The 22,960-nt window shown below is 46.9% G+C and overlaps 2 protein-coding genes across 3 annotated transcripts in view; both read right to left on the bottom strand.

The window, feature by feature from the left end:
• Nucleotides 1-12,265, bottom strand: part of LOC308486312 (uncharacterized protein) — a 52,761-nt gene extending 40,496 nt beyond the window's left edge. The window contains exon 1 of the mRNA XM_081023049.1: nucleotides 9,736-12,265. Coding sequence (XP_080879175.1) covers nucleotides 10,580-12,142 — 1,563 coding nt within the window. The 5' untranslated portion in view covers nucleotides 12,143-12,265 and the 3' untranslated portion in view covers nucleotides 9,736-10,579. The remainder of the gene's footprint in view (nucleotides 1-9,735) is intronic.
• The window catches only part of LOC308486250 (uncharacterized protein), a 214,247-nt gene that overhangs the window by 75,101 nt on the left and 116,186 nt on the right, over nucleotides 1-22,960 (bottom strand). Inside the window, exons 4-5 of one of the 2 annotated variants that reach the window (XM_081022843.1) lie at nucleotides 16,794-17,379; nucleotides 2,845-3,017 (exon numbers count right to left, since the gene is read on the bottom strand). The exons of the other annotated variant lie outside the window; for it this stretch is intronic. The gene's annotated coding sequence lies outside the window, so the exon portion shown is untranslated. The remainder of the gene's footprint in view (nucleotides 1-2,844; nucleotides 3,018-16,793; nucleotides 17,380-22,960) is intronic. 2 annotated transcript variants of the gene reach the window in all.

The raw sequence follows: 22,960 nt of genomic DNA, 5'->3' as shown, positions 1-22,960 counted from the left end.
GGGTCAGCTGAATGGGTGCTCAGGGAGGCTCCTGTTCTTGGAGATTGACCTCCGTCTACATGCCTCACATTGCATGGAGAGAGCAGGAGAAGCAGAAGGAAAGCAGCTGGCACATGGGAATCCCATGCGGAAGCACCCACCCCAATGGTTCTTTATAATAATGATGTGCTGCCTGATCCTCTGCTTGTCTTCTGACACAGGACTATCCTAATCTGGCACTGAAAAGCAGGATATTCAAGGCAAGGAGATAACTGTACTTAAAAGTAGGTAGCCATATTGGTCTGACACAGCTGAAGTAAAAAAATTAACAAAAGTAGTCCAGTAGCAACTTAGGGTCTTGGGAGAAAAGTAATGACAAACCTAGACAGCATCTTAAAAAGTAGAGACATCACCTTGCCAACAAAGGTCCGTATAGTTATAGCTCTGGTTTTCCCAGTAGTGATGTATGGAAGTGAGAGCTGGACCATAAAGAAGGCTGATCGCCAAAGAATTGATGCTTTTGAATTCTGGCGCTGGAGGAGACTCTTGAAAGTCCCATGGACTGCAAGAAGATCAAACCTCTCCATTCTTAAGGAAATCAGCCCTGAGTGCTCACTGGAAGGACAGATCCTGAAGCTGAGACTCCAATACTTTGGCCACCTCAAGAGAAGAGAAGACCCCCTGGAAAAGATCCTAATGTTGGGAAGATGGAGGGCACAAAGAGAAGGGGACGACAGAGAACGAGATGGTTGGATAGTGTTTTCAAAGCTACCAGCATGAGTTTGACCAAACTGCAGGATGCAGTGGAAAACAGAAGTGCCTGGCATGCTCTGGTCCATGGGGTCACGAAGAGGCGGACATGACTAATCGACTAAAAAACAACAACAGCAACTTAGGGACCAACTAAGTTTGTTCTAGGTATAAGCTTTCGTGTGCATGCACACTTCTTCATATAGTGAAGGGTAGTAGGAGATGGTAGTAGGAGTACACTTCTGAGGAAAAAACCCACCACACACTCCCACGATATACAAGGGTCTGGTGACATCTGTCTCAGTGTATCTGAAGAAGTGTGCATGCACACGGAAGCTTAAATCTAGAACAATCATAGGTGCTACTGGACTATTTTTTAATTTTTTATTTCAACTGCGTCACACCAACACGGCTAACTACCTGAATCTAGATGTCATGGGGTGTTGGGAAGTAGTAGTTCCTTTGGTGGTGGTCATGTCCTGCACCTTCTGGGATCATTTTTCTACCCTTGGTGCCCACCCTGCACTCAGCTCTCACCTGTGGCTTCCAGAAGCTGTCAGCATGCAACAGGTGTTCAAGCAACAGCTTCAACCGGCCGGCTAAACCAGGTGAGGAAAGCTGATGGGTCTCAAATCCTTGGGGGGCTGGGGAATTCTGCTGCACCTGAAGTCAAGCCCTGGTGGATGGAGAGGAGGAGAACAACCGTGAATCCCACAGTCCAGAAGGCAGATTCTGCCCGTGTGGAAGAGGAAAGTGAAGGGCAGGTGGGGCACGTCCACTTGGAGGCTTGTTATCTAGTCCCAGGGTTACTCACATTGAATTATATATGAATTACAGTATTGAAATGCGCCTGCTCCCACTTCCTATTCTGATATTACTCTACTCTGCTTGGCTGTTGCTTACTTGAGTGCTGTTTTGATATGCTAAGTCAGGGTTTTAGTGTAAGTTACATTTTTGCTATTTTTTGCAGCCTGTTATGCTTATCTGTCTTCAGTAATAAATTTCTCAGCTGAATTTTTTTTTTCTGCCTCTGAGTGTTTTTTCCTACTCTGCTAACTATACATCGATCATTATGGAGGAGCAAGATCTGCACCGTAAAGCCCTCATCAGCCTTGGCCCTGTGGACGTGAAGGAGCATCTTCACCCCCATTGCTCAGTCCAGACAGGGAGGTCCGCCTCCGAGGGTCTTCTGCTGGTTCCCTTGCTGTTAGAAGTGAAGTTCCAGGGAACCAGGCAGAAGGCCTCCTGCCCCGTGGAATGCCCTCCCTTCAGAGGGCTAGGAAACAGGCAACCATCTGACATTTAGAAGACAGCTGGGTGTCGTTGTGGGTTAAACCACATAGCCTAGGACTTCCTGATCAGAAGGTTGGTGATTCGAATCCCCGTGATGGGGTGAGCTCCCACTGCTTGGTCCCTGCTCCTGCCAACCTAGCAGTTCTAAAGCACATCAAAGAGCGAGTAGATAAATAGGTACTGCTCCGGCTGGAAGGTAAACGGCGTTTCCGTGCGTTGCTCTGCTTCGCCAGAAGCGGCTTAGTCCTGCTGGCCACATGACCCGGAAGCTGTATGCCGGCTCCCTTGGCCAGTGAAGCGAGATGAGCGCCGTAACCCCAGAGTCGGCCACAACTGGACCTAATGGTCAGGGGTCCCTTTACCTTTACCTATATGTACTGTAAGCTGCCCAGAGTGGCTGGGGGGGAAATACTAATACTATAACTTCTAGAGTGGTACCTCAGGTTACAGATGCTTCAGGTTACATACTCTGCTAACCCAGAAATATTACCTTGGGTTAAGAACTTTGCTTCAGGATGAGAACAGAAATCGCATGGCGGCAGCAGGAGGCCCCATTAGCTAAAGTGGTACTTCAGGTTAAGAACAGTTTCAGATTAAGAACGGAGCTGCAGAACTAATTCAGTTCTTAACCTGAGGTACCACTGTACTATTATTATTATTATCATGTGATTTTTTTTGTAGTTAATTTGGAATTCGTACTGCAATATCAGCTCACGAAAAGTTATGGGTGGAGAAAATCACAGGGTTGCCATAAATTATAATCCCACCCACAAACTCTCATTCACATACAGTCTGTAAATTTGGGGAGGTCACACACCTCACCTGTGCTAATACTGGCAGTCTCTGGCCTGCACAGGCACACCCGGTGTGTAGAGCCTCCAGCCACAGGCACTGTCTATCATGAAAATGGCTCCTTTGACTGGGAAGATTCATGCAGTCGCTGTCATCGGATGCTGAAGGATTGTATCTCAGCTTGTCAGTCACTGTGACATTGCCTATGAACAATAAGAGGAACAGAAATGCTTTTGAGGTGCAACTTCTGTATGAATCCTGAGAGCCATTCCATGGACTCTGCACCCCCTGTTTCTGATGACAGGTGTACATTACCCTCATCCTCAATGAACCAGGCAGGGGAAAAGACACTTAAAGATGGAAGCCTGAGAGAGAGGAAAAGGTTTCTGGCTGCTTCCTGGGTGGGATTGCGGAAACCAAGAGCCGCTTCTGAGAAGGCCTCCCCCCTTCCTCTAGGGATTTCCTCTCCTCTCCAGGGGATCAATGTTTGGACTGGGCAGAATGGCTGTGTCTGGACAGGGCAGGGGCTTATGGGGTGTTAGGAGGATGGAGGTTGCAGGAAGGAAGAGGTGGGTGGACAGGACCCCCACTTTCCAGGGATCCCTCTGTGGTCGCCTTGAAGGGGGGGGTCGATTCCTGGGTGGGAGGGAGAAGCCAAGGTGGCCCCTCCGGAGATTCATCGTGGGCGTCATGATGCAGACTTCTCCCCAAAGACAGGTCTTCCTCCCCCCGCCCAGTGCTGCCCTTCCCTGACCCAGGGATGCTCCCCTTCCTCCCCCTCCCTCTCTCCCGCAGTTTCCCCTGCACTCCGGCGCGACTGGCCCCTCGCCCTGCTCGCCCCATCTCTCCATCCTAGGGCCCCCCCAACGGGAGCAAGGGAGGGACAGGGGGGTCTCTATCCAGGCGCTTCCTGCACCCCTTAACCCTTTCTGGCCCGCTTCTCCGCGCCCCAGGGAGTCCTCGTGGGTGGGCGCCCCATCTCCGCCCCTTCGCTGCAGGCGTGCCGGGATCCAGGCCCCACGGAAGGCGCTTGGGGGGAGCTGGAGGGGTCTCTGGGTCCTTTTCTCCCCTCCCCCCCGTACCCCTTTACCTCTTTGTCCTCGCTCCCGATTCTCCTTTTCTGCAACATCCACGGGGGGGGGGGGTGGGTCCCCTGCCTCCTCCCTCCGCTTTCCGAAAGCGCCCCCCCCCCTAGAGCCACGGGGCAGAGCAGCAATCCGGAGTGGAAGCTCCACTTCCGGGAGAAGAAGCCAGCTTGGGAGGGGGCTCACCCCCCACATTCCTGGAGCAGAAGCCGGATTGGAGGAGGAGGAGGAAGAGGAGGAGGAAGGGGTGCAACGTATGGGGGGCGGGAATTGGGGTTGTGGGGGCGGGGTGAGAGGAGGATGTGCCGGGAGGGGAGGGAAAGAATTGAGGGGGGAGAGGGGGGAGAGGAGAAGGTTCCCCCTCTACTGTCCGTTAACAGACACAGGCACCGTCCCTGCACAACAGCCAAGAGGCTCAGAAAAGCAGCCAATACAATTGTAGCCAGAAGCGGATTCCAAAATCTGAGGGATCCCTTGGACCAGAAACAAGGAGACCAGCCAGGAAGAGGAGAGCAAAAGAGCAGCCAGTAGGTCTTGATTGAAGACTGTCTCCACAGGACTCCCACCTGCCACCAGGGGGAACAAGATGGAAGCCCCCAACAAAAGAAGACCCCGACTTTTATTAGCTGCTAATCCCCCGTGCTACACCCCCTAGACTACATCATTGACACCTCACACAGAGGAGGGGTTGAGGGAGGAGTTGTGGTGGTAACCTGAGTGTCTTGTCGAGAGCCAGTGGGGTGTAGTGGTTAAGAGCCATAGATTCGTAATCTGGGGAACCGGGTTCGCTTCCCCGCTCCTCCACATGCAGCTGCTGGATGACCTTGGGGCAGTCACACTTCTCTGAGGTCTCTCAGCCTCACTCACCTCACAGAGTGTTTGTGGGGGGGAGGAAGGGAAAGGAGAATGTTAGCCGCTTTGAGACTCCCTAGGGTAGTGATAAAGCGGCATATCAAATCTAAACTCGTCTTCTTCTTCTTCTTGTCACCTGTCCGGTTGCTCCTTTCCTCTCCCCATGATTACATTCCTGAGGACAAAGAGGAGTTCATGTGTTTCCTGAACACATGAATCCCAATCCCAAAGAAGGGCAGTGCCAAAGAATGCTCCATCTATCGTACAATTGCGCCCATTTCACACGCTAGCAAGGTTATGCTTAAAATGCTACAAGGCAGGCTTAAGCAGTATGTGGACCGAGAACTTCCAGAAGGGCAAGCTGGATTTCAGAGGGACAGAGAAACCAGAGACCAAATTGCAAATGTGCTGAATTATGGAGAAATCTAGAAAACATTTACTTCTGCTTCATTGACTACACAAAATCATTTGACTGTGTCGACCACAGCAAACGATGGCAAGTTCTTAAAGAAATGGGAGTGCCTGATCACCTCATCTGTCTCCTGAGAAATCTCTATGTGGGACAAGAAGCTACAGTTAGAACTGGATATGGAACAACTGATTGGTTCAAAATTGGGAAAGGAGTACGACAAGGCTGTATATTGTCTCCCTGCTTATTTAAGGTAGATGTAGAATTCATCGTGCGAAAGGCTGGACTGGATGAATCCTGTCATAAAAAAATTAAGGTTGATACAGAAGGGGGGGCATGTTTTTAAACCCCTTCCCAGAAGCCTTCAGAGGGTTTGAGGCGATGACCTCAAGGGCGCCCGGCCCTACAAGGACTGTTTTGAACTACACCAGGCGAAACCCAAGCCCCAAAATAAAGTGCCCTTTCCCTTTCCCTGGGTAGACCGGAGGAGCTAGTAGCGTATTTTATGAATGAACAGACTATCTGCCTACGGGAGCCTCCTGACCAATCAGCATGCACCCAACGCAGCCTCCGGCCAATCAAGACAATGCATTTGGTCTGCAGTGTCAGCTCCTACAGGCCTCATTCACCTTCTGACAAGCTGTTGACAGCTCCCTGCTGGGAGAACAATGGACTGACACCTCGTATCCTTGCTAAGCCCATCAATATTGATACAATGTATCAATTCGTTTCCCAAATGAGCTGCCACTCTTTCAAAGGGCTAAAAAAATATAAAAATTCATAGAAAATCACCCGTAACACCGATTCTCTTGCTTTCAATGCCAAACTGCTCAATTTACTCAGGACTTCAAGACTGCCCAGTACCTTCCATAATCCCTCAAGCGGGAGGCCACATACACCCAGGAAAGACCTCATTGATGCCAAATCACCCAGTCTAGCCCTTCCTCCAGGCTCGGCCGGGTGACAGACTGTGCAAACTAAGACCCCATTGTTCTCTTATCACTGGTAATCAGAATGTGCCTTTCAATACATGTTCCAACTCTGCATGTTTCCACCTCCCTCCTCCATGTTAATCCTGTAGAACCCACCCCTTTTCTGATGTAATCGTGATGTGACAATGATGTAGTGATGATGCTTTTGAACTGTATCTGGGGTAATGGTGGGAAGTTTTGAAAGTTCATGTCACCCCATCCTGGCGGTTCAATCTCGCCTTGAACCTGTTGCACAACAAACGTGGATCTTCTCCAACTTGCTCCGGTCTCTGGCTGCGCTCCTTTTGTTCCGCAGGGACCTGCAGACTCAGTCAGACGAGCTAGGTGGCAGAGCAGCCTCACACTTAGATTTTCCATAACAATGTCTTATATATATAATAAATGTTCATAAATGTACCAACCAAGCACATACATAGATATGTAGACCACATGTCTGGAGTAGCACAGGAAGACCGCCCTGAAACCATTTAGACACCCAAACTGACCAAATGTTTTCTCTGCAAGGAGGGAGGGGTTGAGGGAACCTTCTCATTGTCTCAGGAATTGGGAAATCACCATCTCAAAGGAATGGCCAGACTACCAGGAAAGGGAATCAGATAAGGCATTATCAGATAACCTGGCAGGCAGGAAAAACAACAACATTCACATTTCTGTTGCAGACCACCTTTTCTGTGATGTAGGTATGATGTTTGTAGTAGGTGGTCTTGGGTTATGTCCCTTCTGTGATGTATGGAGGGGTGGTCTGGAGCTCCAGGGCAGGGAATTTAAAATGTCTATATAAGGGCAGGCACGCCTTGGTTGGAGGTCCTCCTCAGGGGAGCACCCTGTTGCAGGAGATCAATAAAGATCAGGCTTACTAGCTGCTTTGCTTCTCAATAGTCTCTGGTTGCCTCTGCTCTTTTCTCCAAATGATGGAGAACCTACAAGGGACTCTATAAAGGGCTCTTGTGTCCCCCATAAGAGAAGAAGGGCAGCTTTTGTTTACAACAGATGGCACCCCAGATGGGAACTTCGGTTGCCCCGATTCAAGGGGGGCAAGAAAGAGCTGGTGATCCAGCGCGCACCAGGCCATTTGCCAGGAGGAGCCACCAGTCCTCTAGTGACCCCAGGGTCTGGAAAGAACTGGAGTTCCAGCGGGGCTAACCAGAGGAAGCAACGCTTGATCAGGCCAGCCACAAATTGATTTATTTTTTTAAATAATCTTTATTGATTTAAATTACACACATATAGAAAGAATTTGGAATCTCATACTGCAAAAAAGAAAAATAAAGAAAAAACAATGAAGAAAAAAGGAAAGAAGAAAATACAGAAAAAGAAAGAAGAAGCAGATTTATGTGAATGAAAAAACTTAATCTTCCTAATTAAATAAAAAAGACTTCTGACAAAACGAGTCTTCCAATCATTCTCATTGTACTGTTTATACTGTCGTTTTTTCTGCACAGTTTTATTCTTTAATATTGTTCCCGTCTACTCCACAAACACTATTTGTTGTGTTTACAAGTATCACTCAAGTTCTGCTAATATGGTGTGGTTGGTACAATATGATCTTTTATAATCCTTAAATATTCTCCATTCTCCAAATATTTTCCGGTTCAATACTCCTCTAACTCTTCCTGTCAGTTTTGCTAGTTGTAACTATTCTAACATGAGTATATGGCTTCTCTTGGTGATGTCCACAAGGGTATTTTTGGCTCAAGTAGTCCTTTATATTTATTCCAGATTTTATATCACAATTTTCTTATCACATGGCTCAAAAATCCCCTGTGGACCTTCACTTTTCTGTACATTAAAGAAGCGTGCCATCCAGACCGATTCTCGTGGCCTTCCAAGTCTAATAGGTCCATATCTTTTAGTGTAATCCAGTCTTTTATCCAAACCAATCCTGCCGCCGCATGGTAGAATTCCAAATCTGGCAATGCAAAACCTCCTCTCTCCTTTTGATCTGTTAATAACTGGTGTTTAATTCTCGGTTTCTTTCCACTCCATATAAATCTAGATATTTCCCTTTTCCACTCCTTAAAACAATTCATTTCTCCTAAAATAGGCATTGTTTGGAATAAGAAAATCATTTTGGGGAGGATATTCATTTTCACATTCATTTTTTTTCTTCCATTGTGAGGCTTTTTGTCAGTAATTTAGTTTTTTGGTAGTTTATTTTCAGCCCCAGGCCGGCCATAAATTAACCTAGCAAAAGACCCTGGGATGGCCAGGAGCAGCGCATGCGGACGTGAGTCTAGGAATGGAGAAGATTGTGGGCGGGATTCTCTGAAACACCCACAACCCAGATTCTCATCCTTTGCTGTCTCTTTTGCTTACGGTCTTCACTCCCAGCCTTCCTGGCAAGAGGTAGCGAGGAGGGGGAGGGGAGAAGGGGAGAATTGGGGTTCTGCAATTAGAGAGGCAATGAACTGCAAGGGGAGAACGCCAATCAAAGCTCTCATTCCCTGTCGGGGAACCTGAGATCTGAAACTTTTACCTTTTTCCCAAGGAAGACGCCCCAAGGCTGGTCCAAGTGGCCAGTTTGGATAGCAAGGGACTTGGGCTCAGTTTCCAATTTCTCCTTTTCTTGTAAATGCAGCTGCACCGGCAGCACCAAGATCCAGGCGGAAGTGACTGGTGCGCGTCAGAGCGCAAGGGCGTTTCCAGTTCCTTTCCGTTCTCTCTGGAGCAGCCGGATTTGGCACTGAGCTGCCAGGCGTCCAATGGAAAGGGACTCTTTTCCCCAGAGGCAGAAAAGGTTGCTGGGAGCCCATGGTAAATAAAGGGAGGGAGAAGGACTTTGTAGAGACTTTCGTAGAGAAGACGAACGACTGTCAGGTCAGGAAAGACTGGGAAAAGGCTAGCGGGTTTTTGTTTTTGTTTTGGTTGAAAAATGGGATCCCCACATTCTAAGAGTTCTAACCGCCAGACTCAAAGGCATGTGCTGGTCGCAGCAGGAGGGGGGGTATCCCTGGATGCTTCAGCAGCCGGCCTCCTATGGGTCTCCTGGCCCCCTCCTCTCCTCCCTCTGAGCCTGAACTGCTCTCTGCCCCAAACTCTTCCCGCTCACCAAACCCTGTTTCCTCCTCAGCTTGCAACATCTCCCCTTCCAATCTGCTCCATTTTCTCCCTCTTTCTGCTCATTGTCATCCCACCACCAGTCCCCCGGATCTGAGCCTTCTTCCCTTGTGGGTCCCCCAGCTGGTGCCTCCCCCCCCCCACCAGCCAGTCCATGACAACAACAGCAGCCACAGCACTGTGGTCCTCTGGTAGGAAAATTCCTGAGAAGCATGATTGAAGCAAAACTTCTGGGACCATCTTCCTCAAACCCCAGAATGAGCAGGAGCTCTGGGGTTGCCCCATGGGGTTCATGAATGAAGGTGGGCCCCCCAGGAGACTTTCCTGGTACCTGCAGCCCCTCCTTCCCCCTCTTGAAATTAGGCTTGGGGGGAAATCTCCCATTCAATTTCAGTATTTCCAGTTTTCTTCAGAACGCGCAGGGTAGGAGGCAGCGATGAAGTTCTGGTGAAGAAGCAGTGCTTGGAGATCATGCGGTGGGGTGTGTGTGTGTGTGACAAGAGTTTGGTGCAAAAACCAAAGGTACTTTCATCTAAAATTATACTCACCATTGTGAGATGTTGCCCTATTTCATTATTATACAGTTTTACATATAAACACCAGAACTTCTCATATACCTCATGCTTTTCGGAATGATTTCCAGCTGAGTTTATTGCTCAGAGTGGACTCTGAAAGGAAGACATCCCACACTCCATACATCTAAATGGGTTCTCCCATGTGAGAGTCCCTGGGTGTTCCTTAAATAAAGGTAAAGGTAAAGGGACCCCTGACCATTAGGTCCAGTCAAGGACAACTCTGGGGTTGTGGCGCTCATCTCGCTTTACTGGCCGAGGAAGCCGGCATACAGGTTCCGGGTCATGGGGCCAGCATGACTGAGCCGCTTCTGGCGAACCAGAGCAGTGCATGGAAACGCCGTTTACCTTCTCGCCAGAGCGGTACCTATTTATCTACTTACACTTTGACATGCTTTCAAACTGCTAGGTCAGCAGGAACAGGGACCGAGCAACAGGAGCTCACCCCGTTTTGGGGATTCGAACCACTGACCTTCTGATCGGCAAGTCCTAGGCTCTGTGGTTTAGCCCACAGCGCCACCCGCGTCCCTGTTCCTTAAATGCTCCATTATAAAGAAGGCACTTTCTGCAGTCTTTTCATTTAAACTGCTTCTCCCCTCTGAGTTTGTTGATGGTATGACGGGTTTAAACTCTTAAAGTTCTTCCTGTCCATAAGTCTGTTGATTTTGAACTTCCACTAAGAGTGAACCTCTATCTACTTTCCTGATATTTACCGTATATGGTTTGTCTTTTGTGTGAGTCTGTTGACATAAATCAAGGGTTCCACCCTGACTGAAGCTCCTTCTACAGTCCATACCCTTAAATGGTTTCTCCCGTGTGAGTCCGTTGATGTCTCCTAAGGTCTCCACTCTGACTGAAGCTCTTTTCACACTCCATGCATTTAAATGGTTTCTCCCCTGTGTGAGTCCGTTGATGTGTTCTAAGGCTTCCATTTTCACTAAAGGTCTTTCCACACTCCATACATTTAAATGGTTTCTCCCCTGTGTGAGTCCGTTGATGTTTCCTAAGGCTTCCATTCCGACTGAAGCTCTTTCCACACTCGATACATTTAAATGGTTTCTCCCCTGTGTGAGTCCGTAGATGATTTCTAAGGTCTCCACTCTGATTGAAGCTCTTTCCACACTCCATGCATTTAAATGGTTTCTCCCCTGTGTGAATCCGTTGATGTGTTGTAAGGCTTCCACTAAAACTAAAGCTCTTTCCACACTCAATACATTTATATGGTTTCTCCTCTGTGTGAGTCCGTAGATGTGATCTAAGGCTTCCACTAAAACTAAAGCTCTTTCCACACTCGATACATTGAAATGGTTTCTCCCCTGTGTGAGTCCGTTGATGTTGTGTAAGGCTTCCACTATCACTAAAGCTCTTTGCACACTTGATACATTTATATGGTTTCTCCCCTGTGTGAGTCCGTTGATGTTGTCTAAGGCTTCCACTAAAACTAAAGCTCTTTCCACACTCGATACATTGAAATGGTTTCTCCCCTGTGTGAGTCCGTTGATGATTTCTAAGGTATACTCTGTTACTAAAGCTCTTTCCACACTCAATACATTTATTTGGTTTCTCCCCTCTGTGAGTCCGTTGATGTGTACTAAGGCATCCTCTGTTACTAAAGCTCTTTCCACACTCCATACATTGAAATGGTTTCTCCCCTGTGTGAGTCCGTTGATGGTTCCTAAGGCTTCCATTTTCACTAAAGCTCTTTCCACACTCGATACATTTAAATGGTTTCTCCCCTGTGTGAGTCCGTTGATGTTTTCTAAGGTTTCCAGTCTGATTGAAGCTCTTTCCACACTCCATGCATTTAAATGGTTTCTCCCCTGTGTGAGTCAGTTGATGTGATCTAAGGTGTTCACTCTTACTGAAGTCCTTTCCACACGCCATGCATTTAAATGGTTTCTCCCCTGTGTGAGTCCGTTGATGTCTCCTTAGGTTTCCATTATCACTAAAGCTCTTTCCACAATCAATGCATTTATATGGTTTCTCCCCTGTGTGAGTCCGTTGATGTGTTGTAAGGCTTCCACTAAAACTAAAGCTCTTTCCACACTCGATACATTGAAATGGTTTCTCCCCTGTGTGAGTCCGTTGATGATTTCTAAGGCTTCCACTCTGATTGAAGCTCTTTCCACACTCCATGCATTTAAATGGTTTCTCCCCTGTGTGTGTCCGTTGATGTATATTGAGGTGTCCACTCTGACTGAAGTTCTTCCCACACTCCCTGCACATAAAACGTTTTCTCCCTCTGTGAGTCCGCTGGTGTGTTCTAAGTTTTGCATTGAAAGAGAAGCTCTTTCTGCACTCCATATCTTTAAATGGGTTTTTTCCTTTTTGTGTTCGTTGATGTGAACTATGTGTGCTCATTCAGTGAAGCATATTCCACATTTCACACATTTTAATGGCTATTCCTAATGAAACGAAAGGTGCCTTGTCCCCTGCAATTCTGTCTTCTCCATCCCCTTTTTCAGAGTGGGCAGAAAGGAAATCCTGTTTGGGTTTCAAGAAAGAGAACACAGAAAAAAAAGGGCACATCAATCGCCATTAGCATCTTCTCCTATTTCAATATCTCCTACATTCTCCCATGTCCTCCCCATGTTCCCAGTTTTTAGGAAATGAAAATGGTATGATGTCAAATGGTAGTAATTCATCAGCAACCTATCATAATCCTCAATCATCTTTAATAACACAGCATGATCTTAAAATACTGTTGTCCTGTGGGACTGCCTTTCAAATCAAGTGGTTGCCCCCATTTCCACCTCTAGATCTTCATGAATCACCTGCACAGTCCCACTGACGTCAGGAGGTCCATATGGATTATTTTGGGAGACCCAGGCCTTCATTTCTTCCAGGGACTGTGGTCTGGCTCAGTCAGAGAACTAGTGACAAGGCTTGGTGCTTGGGGTCAGCTGAATGGGTGCTCAGGGAAGCTCCTGTTCTTGGAGATGGACCTCCGTCTACATGCCTCACATTGCATGGAGAGAGCAGGAGAAGCAGAAGGAAAGCAGCTGGCACATGGGAATCCCAGGCGGAAACACCCACCCCAATGGTTCTTTATAATGATGATGTGCTGCCTGATCCTGTGCTTGTCTTCTGACAGAGGACTATCCTAATCTGGCACTGAAAAGCAGGATATTCAAGGCAAGGAGTTAACTGTAGTTAATGGTAGGTAGCCATATTGGTCTGACACAGTTGAAGTAAAAAAGTAAAAAAATAGTCCAGTAGCACCTTAGGGACCAACTAAGTTTGTTCTCGGTATAAGCTTTCGTGTGCATGCACACTTATTCATATAGTGGAGGGTAGTAGGAGATGGTAGTAGGAGTACCCTTCTGAGAAAAACCCCACCCCACCCTCCCACGATATACAAGGGTCTGGTGACATCTGTGTCAGTGTATCTGAAGAAGTGCGCATGCACGCAAAAGCTTATACCTAGAACAAACCTAGTTGGTCTCCAAGGTGCTACTGGACTATTTTTTAATTTTTTATTTCAACTGCGTCAGACCAACACGGCTACCTACCTGAATCTAGATGTCATGGGGTGTTGGGGAGCAGTAGTTCCTTTGGTGGGGGACATGTCCTGCACCTTCTGGGGTCATTTTTCCACCCTTGGTCCCCACCCTGCACTCAGCTCTCACCTGTGGCTTCCAGGAGTTGTCAGCATGTAACAGGGGTTCAAGCAACGGCTTCAACCGGCCGGCTAAACCAGGTGAGGAAAGCTGATGGGTCTCAAATCCTTGGGGGGGCTGGGGAATTCTGCTGCACCTGAAGTCAAGCCCTGGTGGATGGAGAGGAGGAGAACAACAGAATGAAAGGGACATTGACTGTTTTTTGAAAACAAATGGATTACAAAAAATCTCACAAGAAAGTAAATTAATGTCGAACTGTAAAATATCTGACCAGGAGATAGAAGATGCCATTCAAAACATGCAACTGGGCAAATCTCCAGGACTGGATGGGCTGACCTCCAGATATTATAGATCCTTGAAGGACTGGTTAATACAACCTTTGAAGGAAGTCTGCAATGAGATTTTGGAAGGGAAAAGGGCACCAGAAACGTGGAAAGAGGCTTATATTACACTTATACCGAAAACAGAGACTGAAAAGACTCAACTTAAGAACTACCGTCCCATATCCCTATTAAATGTGGATTACAAAATCTTTACTGATATTTTGGCTAAGAGACTGAAAAAAGTACTGATTGAAGAGATCCATAAGGACCAAGCGGGCTTTCTCCCGGGAAGACATCTATCTGATAATCTGAGGAATGTAATTGACATTTTGGAAAAGTTAGAAGTGAATATAAACACTAAAGCAGTCCTGATATTTGTGGACACGGAGAAAGCCTTTGACAATATTTCTTGGAGTTTTATGAAAAAGAACTTACAGGGTATGGGGGTAGGCCAAGGTTTTGAGAATGGTATAGGTGCAATATATTCTGAACAAAAAGCTAAATTAATTGTAAACAATGAGGTTACGGAACAATTTAAGATAGAAAAAGGGACACGACAAGGGTGCCCAATTTCCCCACTGCTTTTCATATCGGTCCTGGAGGTCCTGCTGAACCTGATTAGAAGGGACCGGCTGATTAAAGGTATACAGGTCAGAGCTAAACAGTATAAATTGAGAGCATTTGCAGATGACCTAGTTTTGACGTTACAGGAGCCAGAATCTAGTACCAAAAGAGTTTTAGAACTAATTCAAGAATTTGGTCAGGTGGCAGGATTTAAATTGAATAAGTCAAAAACCAAGGTTTTAGAGAAAAATTTAACATTGATTGAAAGAGAGAAGTTTCAGAATGAAACAGGTTTAACTGTTGTGAAGAAAGTGAAATACCTGGGGATCAATATGACAGCTAAAAATGGGAATCTGTTTAAAGATAACTATGAAAAATGTTGGATGGAAGTGAAAAAGGATTTAGAAATTTGGTCAAACTTGAAGCTTTCCTTGTTGGGTCGAATTGCAGCTATAAAGATGAATGTACTGCCTAGAATGTTGTTTTTGTTTCAGACACTGCAAATTGTTGACAAGATGGATTGTTTCAAGAAGTGGCAGAAAGACATTTCTAAATTTGTCTGGCAGGGCAAGAAGCCCAGGATAAAATTTAAGATATTAACTGATGCAAAGGAAAGAGGTGGATTTGCCCTGCCAGACTTTAAACTTTATTATGAATCAGCAGCATTTTGCTGGCTGAAAGACTGGCTGCTTCTTGAGAACACAGACATTTTGGATTTAGAAGGTTTTAACAACGTTTTTGGGTGGCATGCGTATTTGTGGTACGACAAGGTTAAAGCACATAAAGCATTTAAAAATCATATTGTTAGGAAAGCTTTGTTCAATGTTTGGATTAGATACAAGGATTTATTGGAAAATAAAACCCCAAGGTGGTTGTCGCCAATGGAAGCGAAAGCCCAGAAAAAGCTTAATATGGAGGCCAATTGGCCGAAATATTGGGAAATTTTGGAACAAGAAGGAGATAGATTGAAACTGCAGAGTTTTGAGAAACTTAAAAACAAAGTGCAAGACTGGCTTCATTCTTTTCAGATAATGGAGGCTTATAATTTGGACAAGAAAATTGGCTTCCAGGTGGAAAAATCTAAATTAGAAACAGAATTATTAGAACCCAAAACTAAGATTTTGTCAAAAATGTATAACTTGCTGTTGCAATGGAACACTCAGGATGAGATAGTTAAATCTGCTATGATTAAATGGGCACAAGATGTTGGACATAACATTATGTTTGCTGACTGGGAACAGTTGTGGACCACTGGGATGAAATTTACGGCATGTAATGCCTTAAGAGAAAATATTATGAAAATGATATACAGGTGGTACATGACCCCAGTCAAGCTTGCAAAAATAATAAATGTTGGAAATGTAAAGAAAAGGAAGGTACATTTTTTTCACCTTTGGTGGACGTGCCCTAGGATTAAGGCTTTTGGGGAAATGATTTATAATGAATTGAAAAAGGTATTTAAATATACCTTTGTTAAGAAACCAGAGGCCTTTCTCTTGGGCATGGTCGGCCAGTTGACGTCAAAAAAGGATAGAACTTTCGCTATGTACGCTACAACAGCAGCAAGAATACTTATTGCAAAGTATTGGAAGACGCAAGATCTACCCACACTGGAAGAATGGCAGATGAAGGTGATGGACTACATGGAACTGGCGGAAATGACTGGCAGAATCCGGGACCAGGGAGAAGAGTCGGTAGAAGAAGATTGGAAGAAATTTAAAGACTATTTACAGAAACACTATAAAATTAAGGAATGTTAGAAGGATGCGGGAATGAAGTTATGTGGTTTTAGCAGTAATGTTATAGAATTAGGTAAAATTGGATTATGAATAGGTGAGAATGTAAAGTTACAATATATTAAGATAAATTTTTAAGATAAAAGCAAAAATGGAAAGGATTTGCTGAAACAATTATTGAACTAGAATACAAAAAAGGGGTGTTTGAGGAGGTCAGGGAAACAAGTAAATGAAAGACAAGACATGGAAAGATTGAAATGTTTTTAATTGTTTTTATTGTTCTGTATTTTGTATTTTTTTATTTTCTTTTTCTTTTTCATTTTTGTAACATTTTTGAAACTTTAATAATTTTAAAAAAAAAAAAAAAAGTAAAGAAGGGAATGAAACCTCCAAAACACGGAGAGAGCAGAAAGGGAGGGAGGGAGGGAGAGCAGATAAAAAAGAGAGAAGGGAAAAAAAAATAAGGGTGGGGGAAGGGGATACACGAGGGGCGATAGAGTAAGGAAAGGGAGGGAACAAGATCAGGAAAGAAAAAGAGGGGGGAGAGGAAAAAAAACAGGAGTAAGAAGTAAAGATAAAAATAAAAGTCAAAGACTTATTCTTCCTGTTGTACTCCAAATACAAAATCTATTTTTTCCCGGTTCCTTATCAGCTTAATCCATAAATTCCCCACTCAAGACCGATAATCAAGCATTATAAAGCGTACCGTTTATCTCCTCCCCCACATAGAGGGCGAAAAAAGCAAAGGAGAGGCTCAGATAGAACTTACTTCAGCAGCTATTCACAGCAATCCCCCAGTCTCTTCTTTCTTGCTCCTGCAAACGTACCGACTGCTACTCCAACATAGACTTCTGCCCAACCTCTTCACAAACAGCAGGAAAAAAGCAGAGTTCACGAGTGTTCACTGGTGGGCATTTTAAGCTCACTCTCCGACCACTGGCACAAGACGCTTCAACCAAGACGTTACCAAGAAGTTTTTCCTCCCCTTCTATGCCTCTCTGTTGTTTCCCCACAAATCTTTACCTCGGAACATAGTAACCAAGGATTTTCTGCGAACCTCACTTGGCGGCAGCTTTCTTACTTTCAGTCCTCTCTCAGTCTTCCGCCAGACGCCATTTTCTCCCTACCGCTGGGACGGACTCCCTTTTTTCACCCTCAGCACTCCACATCTTGTTAATTTTCTTTTCTAAAATCCGCAGATAATAACTGCTTTAGTTTTAGTCCAGATTTGTTTTCTTTGTTTGGAAGCTGGCCGCTTTCAGTCGAAGCTTGAGACTGCACAGCGCGGGGTCTGCTGCTTCCCCTCAGTGCCTGCAGCTCAATCCCGTCCCCGAGCTTAAGTTTAGCTTTAAAGCCTGTGGAACAGGAGAGAACGCCCAGGCTCTGCCAGGTACTCTGCCCCCCAAGATACTCCTCTCAGGGTATGGAGGTCCACGTAGCCTTCATAGCCCCTCTAAAGCCCCCGCACTGCTCGAGACCCCCCTGAGGGCTGCCTCGCGCTTCTTTCCCTGATCGCAGCTCAACCGGAAACCCCCATCCACCTCAATCTCTTAATGAATCACCTGCACAGCCCCATTGGCCTCAGGAGGTCCATACGGACGATTATGTGAGACCCAGGTCTACATCTTGTCCAGGGACTGTGGTCTGGGTCAGTCAGAGAACTAGTGACAAGGCTTGGTGCTTGGGGTCAGCTGAATGGGTGCCCAGGGAAGCTCCTGTTCTTGGAGATGGACCTCCCTCTACATGCCTCACATTGCATGGAGAGAGCAGGAGAAGCGGAAGGAAAGCAGCTGGCACATGGGAATCCCAGGCGGAAACAGCCACCCTAATCGTTCTTTTTAATGATGACGTGCTGCCTGATCTCAAGCCCCTCTTCTGACACACGACTACCCTAATCTGGCACTGACAAAGCTGGATATTCAAGGCAAAGGGATAACTGTACTTATCCCTTCATCCTTGAATATGTAGTGTTGATTTATTGATGGCCTGATGTTGTGATATTTCCAGAGACGTGAATTTATTCCTTATCTCTCTCAAATATCTGGGTACCTTTGGTGGGGATCTTGTCATGCACCTTACGAGGTAATTTATCCACCATTGGTCCCCACCCTGCACTCAGCTCTCACCTGTGGCTTCCAGAAGCTGTCAGCATGCAACAGGGGCCACAATCCCAGGAATCGCTTCAACCGGCCGGCAAAACCAGGTGAGGATAGTTGATGGGTCTCAAATCCTTGGTGTATTAGGGAATTCTGCTGCAGGTGAAGGCAGGCCCTGGTGGATGGAGAGGATGAGAACAACAGTGAATTCCACAGTCAAGAAGGCAGATTCTGCCCATTCTGCAGAGGAAAGTGAAGGGCCGATGGGATCGTCAACCGGGGAAGGAAGCCCATCGAGAAGGAAAACTCTGCTCCTAAACTTTCACTGCCTCTTGAGCTATGTTCAGGGGAAGAAAAGGCTATGGAGGAAAACCTACACAAATCCAGAGTGGAGACTCTAAGATGGTTGGATGGTGTCCTGCACACCTTCTTCATTCAACTCCTGCAGCCAAGCTGGTGCCAAACATACTGCTCTGCTTTCCTTGGGACCATATAAGCCAGGCTCATCTCGCTTTATTGGCCGAGGGAGCCAGCGTACGGCTTCCGGGTCATCTTGCCAGCATGACTGAGCCGCTTCTGGCGAACCAGAGCAGGGCATGGAAACGCCGTTTACCTTCCTGCTGGAGAGGTACTTACAGTGGTACCTCACAAGACGAATGCCTCGCAAGACAAAAAACTCGCTAGACGAAAGGTTTTTCCGTTTTCGAGTTGCCTCGCAAGACGAATTTCCCTATGGGCTTGCTTCGCAAGACGAAAACGTCTTGCAAGTTTGTTTCCCTTTTCTTAACACCATTAATACAGTTGCGACTTGACTTCGAGGAGCAACTCATAGAACGCAGTGTACATAGTAGCCTTTTTTGAGGTTTTTAAAGACTTTGGTATTTTTGAAGCTTTTCCAAAACTTCTTTTGCAGCCATTTGGTAAGTTAAGCTTTTAAAACTTTTTTGGGGGGGTTTGGATTTTGGGTTGGGGTGTTTGGAATTCAAGGACTTGGTGTTGGGGAGGGGTTTGCAAGAATCTGGAAGCTTGTGTGTTTTTTTCTGCATTTTTATGACTTTTTGTGACCATTGGGGCACTCTGCTTTTTTTAAAAAAAAATTCTGGGTTTGAATTTCTGTGTGATGGGTGGCTGGGGGAACAGTTGGGGAGGGGTTTGCAAGAATCTGGAAGCTTGTGTGTTTTTTTCTGCATTTTTATGATTTTCTGTGACCATTGGGCCACTCTGCTGTTTTTTTTAAAAAAAATCTGGATTTGAATTTCTGTGTGCTGGGTGGCTGGGGGAACAGTTGGGGAGGGGTTTGCAAGAATCTGGAAGCTTGTGTTTTTTTTCTCCATTTTTATGATTTTCTGTGACCATTGGGCCACTCTGCTGTTTTTTTTAAAAAAATCTGGATTTGAATTTCTGTGTGCTGGGTGGCTGGGGGAACAGTTAGGGAGGGGTTTGCAACAGTTGGGGAGGGGCTGGGGGAGCTTTTCAGGCGATGCTTCGAGGTGACTGACTGCACCACCATCACCCTGCGGGAATTCTGGAAGGACCACTTCGACATCGTCACCTGCTTGAAGATGATCACCACGGCCTGGAATGGGATCAGTCAGAGAAATTTGAATTGCGCTTGGCGCAGCCTGTGGCCGGACTGTGTGGCACCAAGTGACTCTGATGCACCAGAGTCAACAGTGGTGCAGGACATTGTTGCCTTGGGGAGGACCATGGGCCTGGAGGTCACGGAGGAGGACGTCTGCGAGCTGGTGGAGGAGCACGACGACGAGCTGACCACCCAGGAGCTGGTCGAACTGCAGGCAGAGGCTGCGCAGGAGCAGGCCTCGCTGGAAGAGGAGGAAGCAACTGAGGAACGGCTGTCCTCCGAAAAACTGAGGGACATTTGCCTGAAGTGGAAGGAGGTGCAGACTTTTGCAGAGCAGCACCACCCTGAGAAGCACGTGGCACATGATGTTGGGAACATTTTTGATACGAGGGTCATGTCGCCTTTCAGGGAGGTGCTGAAAAGGCGGATGAAGCAGCAGACTATGGACAGGTTCTTGAGCAAGAAGCAAAGAGTGGAAGAGGAGCCTTCTTCGAGTGGTCCCCCAGAGTCTTAGAAAATGTACTGTACACTTTGTTGATTTTTAAATGTTTTTCTGTCATGTTTATAAAGTTAATTTATTTTCCCTTCAATTTTTGAACTGCTCTTTACAGTATGTGTGACTTTAAAGAGCAGTTAATAAACTGTTGTTGTACCAAATTTGGCTTTGTTTGGACTTTTTTTGACCATAGGAACGCATTAATTGATTTTCAATACATTCCTATGGGATTTCGTGATTCGCAAGACGAAAAATTCGCTAGACGACAAAACTTGCGGAATGAATTAATTTCGTCTTGCGGGGCACCGCTGTATTTATCTACTTGCACTTTGACGTTCTTTCGAACTGCTAGGTGGGCAGGAGCAGGGACCGAACAGCGGGAGCTCACCGCATCACGAGGATTCGAACCGCTGACCTTCTGATTGGCAAGTCCTAGGCTCTGTGGTTTAACCCACAGCACCACCCGCATCCCATATTTACATCATACGGCACTGTAAAAGTATTCAAAATATTTGTTTTTCAAAGAAAATACCACAATGTATCCGGTGGCCCCTTGAAAGCTAAAGAAAGTCTTGTGGCTGGAGCTTTTGGGGGTGCAGGACCAGGAAAGCTCCTGCTACCATGATCCTTCCAATGGGGATTCAGGCCTCATCATGGGACTTGAACTGCCCTGGCTGATTATCTCCAATGGGATAGATATTGAGAGGAAAGCTGTTTCCTGGTTCTGCTGGATCTCTTAGCGGCCTTGGAGACCTTTGGCCATGGTGTCCTTCTGGACCCTCTAGGGGAGCTGGGGGCCCTGTTATGCAGTGGTTCCCCTCCTTCCTCCTGGGCCATGTCCAGAGAGTGGTGTTCAGACCCCTGGATGCTTACTTGTGGGGTGCCCCAGGGCTCCATCCTCTCCCCTATGCTTTTTACTATCTATATGCAGCCACTGGGAGAGATCATCAGGGGGGTTGGGTTGGGTGTTCACCAGTATGTGAATGATGCCCAGTTCTTCCTCTCTTTTAAATTGGAACTAGTGAAGATGGTGAATGCCATGTGTGGCTGTCTGTAGGTGGTTAGAGGATGGATGGTGGGTAACACATTGAGGTTGAATCCTGACAAGACAGAAATACTGTCCCTGGGGGAGGATGGGGGCATTCCTAGTCCTGATGGGGTAACTGTGCCCCTGAAGGACCAGGTGTGCAGCCTGGGGGTCATTTTGGACTCCCAGCTGTCCATGGAGGCGCAGATCAATTCTGTGTCCAGGGCAGCTGTCTGGCAGCTCCATCTGGTACACAGGATGAGACCCAAGTAGCCTGCAGACTGTCTGGCCAGAGTGGTGCATGCTCTGGTTATCTCCTGCTTGGAGTACTGCCAGCTGCTCTACATGGGGCTACCTTTGAAGGTGACTCTGAAACTGCTACTAATCCAGAATGGGGGAGCTAGACTAGTTACTGGGAGCAGCCACTGAGACCACATAACACTATTTCTAAAGTATCTTCCCTGGCTCCCAGCACATTTCTGAGCACAATTCAAACGGTTGGTGCTGACTTTTAAAATGTCTGTGGGATGTGAAACACAAGAGCAGTCAAGTACAACATCCCTAGAGTGGACATAAAAGGGGATGTCTGGAGCAGCCAGTCAGAACTTCCAGTTTCTCCTAGGCTGGGACAGACTTCTTCTGCATGTGACTAGAGGTGGGTGCGACCTCACCTGCCCAGGTAACAAAAGAGCAGGACTGGTCAGCCACTCTCTTTCTGACTACATTCGTCAAAGAAGCAACATCTGCTTAGCCTAAGATGCTCATTTGGGCTGTCTCCTTATGGGATAGTTTCCAGGTGTATGTAACTTTTGTAACTTAAGTCCGCCTTCTGGGATCCATTTGTGAACAGAATGTGTGAGTAAACTCTTTTTATACTTTTATAGAAGACTGTGTCGTTTCTATCTTTTTATGAGGGACTAAAGGGGAAATTACCAAGGAAACTTAGTTTAGAGGCTTTAGCGAGCCTGAGCAAATGCATCCGCTGTAAGTTTAAAAGGGGGAATGTTACTCTGCTAAATTGTACAACTTGTTAGCACAAGTTGGAAAGGATATAATCAAACAATATAACCTAGAGCCGCTTCTGAGAAGGCCTCCCCCCTCCCCTCGGGATTTCCTCTCCTCTCCAGGGGACCAATGGCTGGACTGGGCAGAATCACTGCATCTGGACAGGGCAGGGGCTTATGGGGGCTTATGGGGTAGGAAGAAGATGGAGACTGCAGGAAGGAAGGGGTGGGGGGGACTGGACCCCCCCACTTTCCAGGGATCCCTCTCTGGTCACCTTGAAGGGGGGGGCATTCCTGGCAGGAGGGAGAAGCCAAGGCGGCCCCTCCGGAGATTCATCATGGGCATCATGATGGAGACACCCTACCCAGACTGTCCTTCCTATCTCTCTCCCTCCCCCCCCCCAATGCTGCCCTTCCCTGTCCCAGGGATGCTCCCCTCCCTCCCCCCACTTCCTTGACCCCCTCCCTCTCTCCTGAGTCTACCCTGCATCCAGAGGCTCCCTTGGCTCTGCTCACCCCACACCCTGCGCCCCCATCTCTCCAGCTGGAGTCGCCCCCCCAAGACAAGCAGGGGAGGGGCAGGAGCGTCTCTATTCCTCCTGCCCGTTAACCCGTTCGTGGCCCACCTCTCTCTGCACGGAGCCCCCAGCGCTCCGGGGATGCCTGCGCGGGGGACACGGGGCGATGGGGTCCTCATGGGGACTCCGTGGGTAGGGGCCCCATGCCCGCCC

Source organism: Podarcis pityusensis, assembly GCF_964106645.2.
Source record: "Podarcis pityusensis genome assembly, chromosome: 10".
NCBI lineage: Eukaryota > Metazoa > Chordata > Lepidosauria > Squamata > Lacertidae > Podarcis > Podarcis pityusensis.
This window is presented reverse-complemented; position numbering and strand designations above follow the sequence as displayed.